The sequence below is a fragment of the Neoarius graeffei genome, chromosome 5 (genome assembly GCF_027579695.1).
Source record: "Neoarius graeffei isolate fNeoGra1 chromosome 5, fNeoGra1.pri, whole genome shotgun sequence".
Classification (NCBI taxonomy): domain Eukaryota; kingdom Metazoa; phylum Chordata; class Actinopteri; order Siluriformes; family Ariidae; genus Neoarius; species Neoarius graeffei.
In genome coordinates, this window is record NC_083573.1 from 44,928,704 (window position 1) to 44,940,797 (window position 12,094).

Below are 12,094 nucleotides of genomic sequence, written 5' to 3' on the forward strand. Positions count from 1 at the left end.
TTCAGGACAACTAGCAGCTGCCACTGGGTGGAATGATCCGGAGCTGAAAGCGGTCTTTCACCAAGGTCTACATCCAGAGATCGTGAGTGAGCTGGCTTGTAGAGATGAGAACCTCACTCTGGACTCCCTCATTGACTTAGCTATTTGACTCAACCAATTGTTAAAGCACTGACCATCTATCCATTTCAACACCAAATCTGCCCAGTCTATGGAGGATGGCTCAAACATGGAGGTCTCACGCACCCATCTAACCCGCGTCAAACGTGCTAGGCAGCACAAGGAGGGGTTATGTTTCTACTGTGTGAGCCCTGAGCATAGCATCTGGCAATGTCCCATATGACCAGCCTGAGAGACCCCAATAGAGAGGCCTGTAAGCTCTACAAGTCCGGTGAGAAAATTCAGTTCTAAGTCCTTTACCATCCCAATCCTACTCAGGGTAGGGCCCTCCACTCATATCTTATCTGCTTTTGTTGATTCAGGGGCAGAGAGGAGCTTTATCAGTAGTGCCATCGTGCAGAACCTCGACCTGCCTACCATCCCCCTGCACAGCGCACTCAGTATCAAGACCATCAATGGAGGACCCATAGGCAATGGACTGGTCACCACTCGCACACCACCAGTACAGATTCAAATAGGGGCTTTACACAGAGAATTCATATCACTCTATGTAACTACAGGTACCATTGTTGATCATGACATCATTCCTTGGCTATCCCTGGCTGCAGCTACATGATCCATTGATTTCATGGCAAAACAAGGAAATTCTTCAATGGTTACTCACATGCTTCCAGACCTGCCTCTCTCTCTCTCTCTCTCTCTCTCTCTCTCTCTCTCAGATCAGAATAGCTTCTACCTCCATAGAGAGCCCCCAATCCAACTCCATAGACAATATTCCAGATTGTTACTTAGATTTTGCAGAAGCCTTCAGTAAGGGGAAGGCCTGCGGGTTACCTTCCCACAGGCCATACAATTGCTCGATCAACTTACTGCCAGGTATGTCTCCTCCATGTGGTCGTATTTATCCCTTGTCCCAAAAAGAACAGGTGGCCATGGAGGAATATATTCAGGAGGCTCTCAAACAGGGATACATCCGACCTTCCAAGTCACCCGCATCGGCTGGTTTCTTTTTTGTTGAGAAACGAGGAGGTGGACTGAGGCCTTGCATTGACTACAGAGGCTTAAACCAGGTCACCATAAAGTATCCTTATCCTCTTCTCCTGGTTCCAGCAGCTCTCAAACAGCTTCGATCCGCTAAGATATTTTCAAAGATCGATCTATGAAGTGCATACAACCTGATCCGAATAAGCAGGGGTGATGAATGGAAGACAACCTTCAGCACGACCGCGGGGCACTTTGAGTGCTGGGTCATGCCGTATAGCCTTTCTTCAGCACCCAGCATGTTCCATTGCTTCATCAACGATGTGCTATGGGACATGCTGGGCAAATGTCATCGACGATATCCTGATTTACCCTTCAGATGTCCAGAGTCAGCCCTGTGATGACCTGGCAACTTATCCAGGGTGTACCCCACCTTTTGCCCGTAGTCAGCTGGGATAGGCTCCAGCTTGCCTGCAACCCTGTAGAACAGGATAAAGCAGCTAGAGATAATGAGAGATGAGATGAGAATGTCCAGAGTCACCAGGAACACATCAGAACCATTCTCAAGTGACTGTTAGAGAACAACCTCTATGTAAAGGCCGAGAATGTGAGTTTCATCTCAAGATTTCCTTCCTTGGCTATATCATTAGCGCCAAAGGAGTGTGCATGGACTTCTCCAAGGTAACAGCTGTCGCATCCTGGCCTACACCCAAGTCTGTAAAGGAGCTCCAACGATTCCTAGGCTTCATGAACTTTTATCGCTGGTTCATTTGAGGTTTCAGCTCTCTAGCAGCTCCCCTAACCACACTGTTGAAGAAGGGCCCCAAGCACCTACAGTGGAACTCTGTGGCTGAGGAAGCCTTCGGTCAACTTAAGCTTGCATTCACCTTGGCCCCCATACTCCAACACCCTGAACCCAATAAGCTTTTCATTGTGGAAGCAGACACATCTGACACTGGCGTAGGGGCCATCCTGTCACAACGCTTTGGGAAGAAACTGAAGCTTCACCCCGTGGCCTTTTTTTCTAAAAAAAAAATTAACTTCAGCAGAAAGGAATTATGATGTGGGGAACAGAGAGCTCCGCACTATTAAATTAGCCCTCGAAGAATGGTGGCACTGGTTAGAGGGAACCACGCACCCCTTTGCCATCTTCACAGACCACAAGAACCTCGAGTATCTCTGAAAGGCCGAGAGGTTAAACCCCAGGCAGGCCAGGTGGGCATTATTCTTCATCCAGTTCAATTTCTCAATTTCTTTCTGTCCAGGTTCCAAAAACACCAAGGCAGATGCATTATCCAGAACTTTCAGTCCTTCTCAACAAGACTCTAGTTCTTCTCCCATCATCCCATCACACTGTTTCGTTCAATCCATCACCTGGGAACTGAACAAAGAAATAAGCAAGTCTCAGCCCTGAACCCACCCCATTCATCTCCCACCTGGTCTTCTCTATGTGCCCAAGCACCTACGCAGTCAACTCATCACCTGGGCTCACTCATCTCCCGCCACTGGACTTCCCAACAGCTGATGTACTCACCAAATGCTAAGAAACAGGTACTGGTGGGAGAACATGTCGTCCGAAATCAATTAGTTCATCGCCTCATGCTCCAAATGCGCCCAAGCAAAGGTCCTGAGAACCCCCCCCACCAGCAAGTTAAGCCCTCTACCAATTCTGCAAAGACCCTGGTCACATCTGGCAATTGACTGTCACAGATCTCCCACCCTCTCAAGGGAATACCACCATAATGGTAACTATCAATCGATTCTCAAAAGCTCTGAAACTCATCCCTTTACCTGGCATCCCTACAGCTTCTCAGACCGCTGAGCTGTTATTTCAACAGGTCTTCCGATACTACGGCATCCCTGAAGATATACTCAGTGACTGGGGTCCCCAATTCATCTCACAATTCTGGGCAAGTTTCATGGAAAGGTTGGGAGTATCAGTAAGTCTCATGTCCAGCTACCAACTCCAGTTCAATGGCCAAGTGGAGAGAGCAAACCAGGAGATTGGCTGCTTCCTTAGAATATATTGCATGCACAACCAGGGGGACTGGGCACGCTTCATACCTTGGGCTGAGTATGCACAAAACTTGCTCAAACACTCAGCCACCCAGCTAACACCGTTTCAGTGCATACTCGGCTACCAGCCACCCTTGTTTCCCTGGGATGATGCACCTAGCCAAGTACAGGCCGTTGACGACTGGTTTTGATGAAGTCAAACCATCTGGGAGGAGGTCCACCAGCGTCTGGAAGCAGTCAGCGCCCAAGTACAAGGAGTATGCAGATACCATAAACATAGAGGTGAGACTCCCGACTTCCTCCCTGGCAACAGGGTGTGGGTAGCCACAAAGAACTTGAGAAAAGTGAACACCTGCAAGAAGCTCCAGCCACGCTACATCAGGCCCTTCAAGGTCTTACACCGAATCAACGATGTGTCATACCGTCTTGAACTCCCACCTCACTGTCGAATAGCCGCTACGTTCCATGTTTCACACCTCAAACCTGCTATCACGGGGCCCTTTGCCCACAACTCACTAGACCAGACCAGAGGAACACTCTGCACTCAACCTTGAGGGAGACCCAATCTACCAGGTAAACAAGATCCTCAACTCCAGACAACGAGGAAGCCAAATCAAGTACTTGGTAGATTGGGAAGGATATGGACCTGAGGAACAAAGTTGGGTTAAGTCCAAGGACATTCTCAACCCACTCTTGAAGCAAGAGTTTCACGCTCAATATCCTAAGCCAGCACCCAGAGGTAGAGGTCGTCCTAGAATGAGTGTAGCTCCTGGAGGTAGCTCCTGGGGGGGGGGGGGGGAGTCTGTCAGTAATCCCGGTGTGAAGGAGCAGACTAACACTCAGGACTATAACTCCCATGACACAGTGCCCTCTGTCCCCAGCCTACTGAACTACAGCTGTCACGCATTCCCTTAATCACCGCTTCTGCTATTTAAAGCCTCGGTCACAACCGGCCATACGTGCTTTTACAGCCGGTCTACATGCAAAAAACGCAAGAAACGCACGGAGGGCGCGCGTGTGACGTGCTGATTTTCGAGCCGTAGACTGGCCGCAGACCGGCCGCAGAGGTTCTTTGTCATGTCAAACTCTACAGGCGCTTACGTTTTTTTTCAGGTTGCAAGACAAACTTACGGCCAACGTGCGTCTTTCTCCACGAACAAAAAATGCATCGATTTGGGAAACGCCAAAAATCGCATGGCCAAAAAATCGTACGTCCGGTTATGACCTAGGCTTAAGCCGCTCAGTCACACCCCTCCAGTGCGAAGTATCGTCCTGCTATTTCAGTACATACTGAGCCTTGTATCTTTTCTGACTGTCTCTGGTGTTTCCTGACCTTTTGCTATTTCATCTCCATTTTCGCTCTGTCTTTTCCATGTCACGTTGTTCGCCAATCGCCTGACCCTCGCTAGTTTACCTACACTGATTTCAGTCACACGTTTTGGTTTTTTTGACAGTCTGCTGATCTGCTTCCTCCACACATACGTCAGTAAGTGCCTGCACTCTCACATACATGGCTTATAGCCAACTCGGCGCCACGCACCTCGTTGGCTCTCGGCTCATGTACGACTCGATTTCATGGAATAACTGTTCAATATATTATATTGATGAGTGGCCTTGGATTATCAATGCATTTAAAATTTGAATATCCTGATTAAAAATAATCAACCTGACATTCATTATACAGATCCACAACCAAACAAATGCTTGCTACCCCTAAAGTAGTAATCCACGATTCTAGCCTCATTTGGGTTCATCCATTTTCTCCCAACCTGGAGCTGAGTGTTAACTTTGGCCTGTTGTATTTTTTTTTTTAGGCCGTGTGGGAGTAAGGAGCCTTGAGATACGGCTGACTCATTGTGAATAGCATTGTGCTTGGCTGGATCTGGCCCCTGCGCATTCAGCTTGTGAATAATGACACTAATGCATGGTCTGTACACCATAAATCAGGTGTTTGAATGAAGGCAGCTGACAACAGGAGATCTGTCCACCCTCATCTCAGTGCAGCACATAAGCCCTAAACACAATACTCATTTCCAGGCAACTGCTTGAGAGTGCTTCTGATAAGCTAGTTATATATGTCAAGCCATAATGTAAATTATCTATCATTTCGTTTCAGCTTAACATCTAAACACAGCTTGTACTGTGCTGCATCCTGATGAATATATGACATTTTAAGATACTCCTGCAGTAAAACTATATTTATTCTTGTAATAGCTATAAATTAATATCCTTTGTAGACATTTATACCTGATGATCTTCCAGCATCTCAATGAGTTCATCGTCGCACTTCAGCACAGGTGTTGAGGTATGGAAATGCTCTTCATAAGTAAACTCCATCAGGGACCATGTCTGACTGATCTCACTTAACGCCTGATGGAGCAGAAAGAGACATTACATGACTCTGCCATACAACATTTTATTGAAGTAGACATGAAGTGAGGATGTTGTTAGCATGCATGACCCAAAGAATTGAAACCTTTTCAATGGCCATCTCTTTCACTGCTTTGGCCACTGTATTATGAACTTCCTCTTCATACATGTGTAGCTGCAGAGTCAGCAAGTCTGCAAGAGTTGTTTTCTCCGTCACGGTAAAGTCAACCTGAGAAAACACACTTTGAATTGAATTAATCTTGGTACAATCTAGATTTTACTTGTCAGTGCAAATTCATCTGTTGGATTACAGAGACTACAAGCAACTGGTTACAAATTAGTTTTATAAACCACAGCTACGAAATGTGTAGTATATTACACTCCTTCTTCTTCTTATTATTATTATTATTAGTAGTAGTAGTAGTATCTCAGCCGACAGGTGATGAACTTATGCCAGTGCCATCATGTGTTGTCCACATTTCATGAAAATTGCTTCTTCTCTCTCAATTCTTCACCGATTTTTATTCTTTTTGGCAGGAAGGTAGGTCTGCCTGGAGTGCATATAGCTTCTATTCAAATTTGCATAATTGCAATTAATAATGAAGATATGGAGTAATTAAGCACTAATGAGCAGTTTCCACACAAATCGCTTCTTCTCCCTCAATTCTTCATTGATTTTGATTCTTTTTGGCACAAAGGTAGGGATACCTAGGGTGCATGTAACTTCTACCCAGATTTGCTTACTTACAATTATTAATGAAATTATGGACTAATTAAGTCTTAATGAGCAGTCCAACAAAAATGGCTTCTTCTTGGTCAATTCCTTGCCATTTTGGATTCTTTCTGGGAAATAGGTTGGTATTCCTAGGGTGTATATAGCTTTTATTTATATATATATATATATATATATATATATATATATATATATATATATATATATATATATATAATTAGTCGTGTGTGTGTATATATATATCATGTATGCAGTGTATACAGCTTGCAACATTTATTGCTCAAAGTGGCCCACTTTAGATTGTTCCTTCTGCACTAGACGAGGCTGGAGTAAGCTACGCTGTCATTGACGGTCTTGTTGTTTTTTATTATCTCATCTCATTATCTCTAGTCGCTTTATCCTGTTCTACAGGGTCGCAGGCAAGCTGGAGCCTATCCCAGCTGACTACGGGCGAAAGGCGGGGTACACCCTGGACAAGTCGCCAGGTCATCACAGGGCCGACACATAGACACAGACAACCATTCACACTCACATTCACACCTACGGTCAATTTAGAGTCACCAGTTAACCTAACCACAGTCTTTGGACTGTGGGGGAAACCGGAGCACCCGGAGGAAATCCACGCGGACACGGGGAGAACATGCAAACTCCACACAGAAAGGCCCTCACCGGCCACGGGGCTCGAACCCGGACCTTCTTGCTGTGAGGCGACAGTGCTAACCACTACACCACCGTGCCGCCCCGTTTTTTATTATATATAATTTTTTTTTTTTTTTTTTTTTAATAATACACCCATTCTTGGGCAGCACGGTGGTGTAGTGGTTAGCTCTGTCGCCTCACAGCAAGAAGGTCCGGGTTCGAACCCCGTAGCCGACGAGAGCCTTTCTGTGCGGAGTTTGCATGTTCTGTCCGTGTGGGTTTCCTCCAGGTGCTCCGGTTTCCCCCACAGTCCAAAGACATGCAGGTTAGGTTAACTAGTAACTCTAAATTGACCGTGAGTGTGAATGGTTGTCTGTGTCTATGTGTCGGCTCTGTGATGACCTGGCGACTTGTCCAGGGTGTACCCCGCCTTTTGCCCATAGTCAGCTGGGATAGGCTCCAGCTTGCCTGCGACCCTGTAGAACAGGATAAAGCGGCTAGAGATAATGAGATGAGATGAGACACCCATTCTTATCCAAGTTACTCACCTTCATGGCCGTAGCCAGCTGTGCCCAGTGTCGCTCTCTCATAGCAGGGTTCTGTAGCTGAGTCAAGGCCCGTAACGCAGTCAGAAAATCTTTCAGTGCATGGTCCAGTCCAATATATACATCCCAACTCCGCACATCTTTATCAAGACTCTGCATTTCCTGGAGTATAAAAATGCATTAGTTATCAATTTCATAAATTCTTCCAAAAAGAAGTTCCCCAATCACAGAGTACTTGCTGTTCTGTATAGGTTAGTCCTTTACCTCCTTACATACTACTACATTCCTGCTAACCTGAGTTTGAATATGCAGAGCTGGCATATTCCAGAACCAAGACTGAGAAAAGCAGATTTAAGACACTGTCCAAACAAAATCCATCTGGATTTAACATTTTCAGAATAGCCTAATATATATATATATATATATATATATATATATATATATATATATATATATATATATATATGTATATGTGTGTGTCATGGTCCTACCTGTGGGCTTCTCTCTTCAGGTAACATCTCCACTCAGCATTACCAGCCACGCCCACACTCACTTCTTCTTATTATCTTTCAATGACTGTCATTGGCTGTTGCCAATCACCTGCTTTCCCCCTGTGTGTATTTAAGCTGCAGTCCTCCCAAGCTTCTGTGTAAGATCGTCTGCAACTCTCAGCCTGATAACCTGCTCTGTGTTCCTACTACTCTGACTCCTGAAAATATCCTGTTCCGTCTGACTCTGTCTGCTCTCCAGCCCTGGTAACCTGATCTGCCTTCTGTCCTGTCAACTCTGCCTCTTGCCTGCCTCTCCTGTACCTTCGCCTGATCTCCAGCTTGCTCAGCCCTGCTGCTCGCCTGCCTCTCCATCTGCCTGGTGTGAGCAGCCCTGCCTGGAGCCCTACTCTTCAGCCCTGGTAACCTAACCCTGCATTTCTGTCCCCTATCTTGCTACCTGATTTGTGACTCTGTGTTCCAGCCTGCTCTCTTACTCCTGCCTGCTGAGAGACTGCCTGGAACCCAAGTACTGTCAGCCTACAGCCACACCTCTCTGACAATGCCTGATCCTGTCAGATCTCAGAAGCTAAGCATGATTGGGCCTGGTCAGTACTTGGATGGGAGACCTCAGATGTCACCACCAGCCATCCCTGCCTCTCGGTTCTCTTGCCACTGGACTTCACCCACACACATTCTCCCAACTCCCTTTTCCCCTGTTATTAATAAACTGTGGTTTGTATGTGTTTGGTCCCTGACAGAACGATCTGACCACTACATGGAGTCAGTGCCCAAGCCCTCTGGCTTAGACCGGCTGCAGCGCACTGAAGGGGAGGTCAGTCGGATGTCTGCTGACATTACAGCCCTGATCCAGCTTGGTCAACAACGACTGGACCAAGCACTCCAGCTGTTCACCGCCCTAGCACCCCCTGCTCTTCCGAGTCAACCACCGCAGCCCCTCGTTGCATCAGCTCCTGTCATACCCGCTGCTGATGTTCCAGCTCCGGAAGGTGCTCCTGTTACACTCGATGCCCCCGGAACCCAAGGTCGGCAGTCCGGAGTGTTTTGACGGTGATCCCTCCCAAGTCTGTGCTTTCCTGACCAGCTGCCGGTTGCTGTTCGACCTGCAGCCCAGAACCTTCGCAGCAAAGGTGGCCTTCGTCATCACTCATCTGACTGGCCGCGCCCACCTGTGGGGGACTGCAGAGTATGAACGCCGGACACCGGCGTGTGCCTCCTTCTCCCTGCTTGCAGCGGAGATGACCAAGGTCTTCGACCTGGGCTCGTCGTCAGTAGAGGCATCCGGAGGACTGAGGAGTATTCGCCAAGGCAGACAAACAGTGGCTGACTACTCGATCGATTTCGGGACCTTGGCCCGGCACAGCAAGTGGAACACGCAGGCGCTGGTGGACGATTTTCTGCACAGCCTGGCCGACTACATGAAGGACAATTTGGTCTTGCACGAACAACCATTGACACTCGATGAGGCCATTGCCCTGGCCGTCCGCATTGACCGCCAGGTCCGGACCCATTGACAAGAGAGGGCCCACCAGACTCAGTCACCAGCGCACGGAGTAACCCAGCCCCTTCTATGTCTCCTGCTGCTTCTCCGCCGAGCCTTCTGGACCAGTCAGAGCCCATGGAGATCGGCCGTGCTTCCCTCAGCCCGGCAGAGCGCCAGCGTCGGATCACCTCCAATCTGTGCCTGTACTGTGGGGGTGACGGTCACCGTGCTGCCTCTTGCCCAGTAAAAGCGATGAGCTCACCGGGCACAGGAGGGGCCCAGCTGGGCTCAATGACCATCCAGTCCTCCACCAGCCAGAAACTTATGCTCCAAGTATGTCTTCGTCTGTTGGATTCCACCCACACCCTGGCCGCCCTGATTGACTCTAGCGCTGAGGCTAACATCATGGACACTGAGCTTGCGCGCCAGTTGGGTCTGCAGAGCCATCTCTTATCCTCTCCCATGCCAGCCAGGGCGCTGGATGGCCACCTCCTTGGCACCGTCACCCGCCTCACTGCCCCTGTTCCGATGACTCTGTCAGGCAACCACCACGAAACCATCCAATTTCACCTGCTCCGTTCCCCCGGCCAACCCCTCATCCTGGGCTATCCATGGCTCCGCCAGCACAGTCCTCACCTCGACTGGGCCACTGGAGAGATAAGAGAATGGGGCAAGGACTGCTACCGGACCTGCTTACGAGCCGCCATCCTAAACACCCGTACTCCACCTGCCAGCTCTGCCCCCGACCTCACTAATGTCCCAGTGTGTTATCACAGCCTTCGGGAGGTATTCAGTAAAACCAAGGCCACTTCCTTGCCTCCTCACCAGCCCTACGACTGCGCCATTGATCTCCTCCCAGGCACTGCACCACCCAAGGGTCGTCTCTACTCTCTGTCCGCCCCAGAAAGGAAGGCGATGGAGGCCTACATCAGTGACTCTCTGGCTGCCGGCCTTATCCATCCATCCTCTTCTCCCGCCGGCGCTGGGTTCTTCTTCGTGGAAAAGAAGGATGGATCCCTGCGCCCCTGCATCGATTACAGGGGTCTCAACGACATCACCATCAAGAACCGATACCCTCTCCCACTGCTTACCTCCGCCTTCAAGCTGCTCCAGGGAGCCACAGTCTTCACCAAACTCGATCTCCGGAATGCCTACCACCTGGTTCGGATAAGGGAGGGAGACAAGTGGAAGACCGCGTTCAACACCCCCACCGGTCACTATGAATACCGGGTGATGCCGTTTGGCCTTACCAACGCGCCAGCGGTATTCCAGGCTCTGGTGAATGATGTCCTGCGAGATATGTTGAACAAGTTTGTGTTCGTTTACCTCGACGACATCCTGATCTTCTCTAAAACCCTGTCCAAACACACCCAGCATGTCCAGCAAGTGCTCCGTCGCCTCCTGGAAAACTCTCTCTTCGTCAAGGCAGAGAAGTGTGAGTTTCATGCCAAGTCTGTGGGGTTCCTGGGGTACATTGTGGCAGAAGGGAGCATCCAGATGGATCTTGCCAAAGTCTCCACAGTTACTTCATGGTCAGTACCAGAGAGCAGGAAGCAGCTTCAGCAGTTCCTGGGCTTCGCAAATTTCTACAGGAAGTTCATTTGTAATTACAGCACCATTGCATCACCCCTCACCGCCTTGACCAGCACCAAACAGCCCTTCACCTGGACTCTGGCCGCCAATGAAGCTTTTGCCACCCTCAAGGCTCGGTTCACCACTGCTCCCGTCCTCCGGCTGCCTGATGAGGAGCGGCAATTCATCGTTGAGGTGGACGCCTCGGACGTGGGAGTCGGGGCAGTGCTCTCACAGAGGTCTGCAGATGACAACAAGCTCCATCCCTGTGCGTTCTTCTCCCGCCGGCTATCGCCGGCTGAACGCAATTACGACGTAGGCAATCGGGAACTGCTGGCGGTCAAGCTCGCCCTGGAGGAATGGCGTCACTGGCTGGAGGGATGCGTAGTCCCATTCCTGGTCTGGACAGACCATAAGAATCTAGAATACATCCGCACTGCCAAACGACTCAACCCCAGACAGGCCTGCTGGGCTCTCTTTTTCACCCGATTCAATTTCACCCTTTCATACCGGCCCGGATCTCGCAACACCAAGCCTGATGCACTCTCCCGCCAATTCCAGAAGGATGATGCCCCCTCCAAGGACCCGGCTCCCATCCTACCTGACCCCTGTATCGTTGCTGCTCTGACCTGGGACATCAAAGAACGAGTGCTGGAAGCCCTCCGTGACCAACCCAGCCCCAGTGCATGCCCCGCAAGTCGCCTCTTTGTTCCTGAAGACCTGCGATCCCAGGTTATACAATGGGGACACGACTCCCGTCTAGCCTGCCACCCTGGTTCCACTCGCACCTACCACCTGCTCGCCCAACGGTTCTGGTGGCCTACTATGAGCAGGGATGTGCGAGACTTCGTCCGAGCCTGCCCTACCTGTAATCAAAATAAGTCCTCCAGCCGGCCTCCTGACGGTTTGCTCCAGCCTCTGCCCGTGCCAATGCGACCCTGGTCCCACATTTCCCTGGATTTTGTTACGGGTCTACCCCCTTCTAACGGGATGAAGGTCATACTCACCATCGTGGACCGCTTTAGCAAGATGGCACACTTTGTTCCCCTCCCTAAACTACCGTCAGCCAAGGAGACTGCCCAGATCGTCTTGCAACATGTCTTCCGCATCCATGGGCTGCCCAAGGACA

At 49.5% G+C, this 12,094-nt stretch overlaps 1 protein-coding gene across 1 annotated transcript in view; it reads right to left on the reverse strand.

The window, feature by feature from the left end:
* si:dkey-233k19.3 (dynein axonemal heavy chain 11) overlaps positions 1-12,094 on the reverse strand; it is a 171,278-nt gene that overhangs the window by 125,674 nt on the left and 33,510 nt on the right. The window contains exons 23-25 of the mRNA XM_060920812.1: positions 7,405-7,563; positions 5,591-5,713; positions 5,362-5,484 (exon numbers count right to left, since the gene is read on the reverse strand). Of these exons, the coding sequence (XP_060776795.1) occupies positions 5,362-5,484; positions 5,591-5,713; positions 7,405-7,563 (405 nt within the window). The remainder of the gene's footprint in view (positions 1-5,361; positions 5,485-5,590; positions 5,714-7,404; positions 7,564-12,094) is intronic.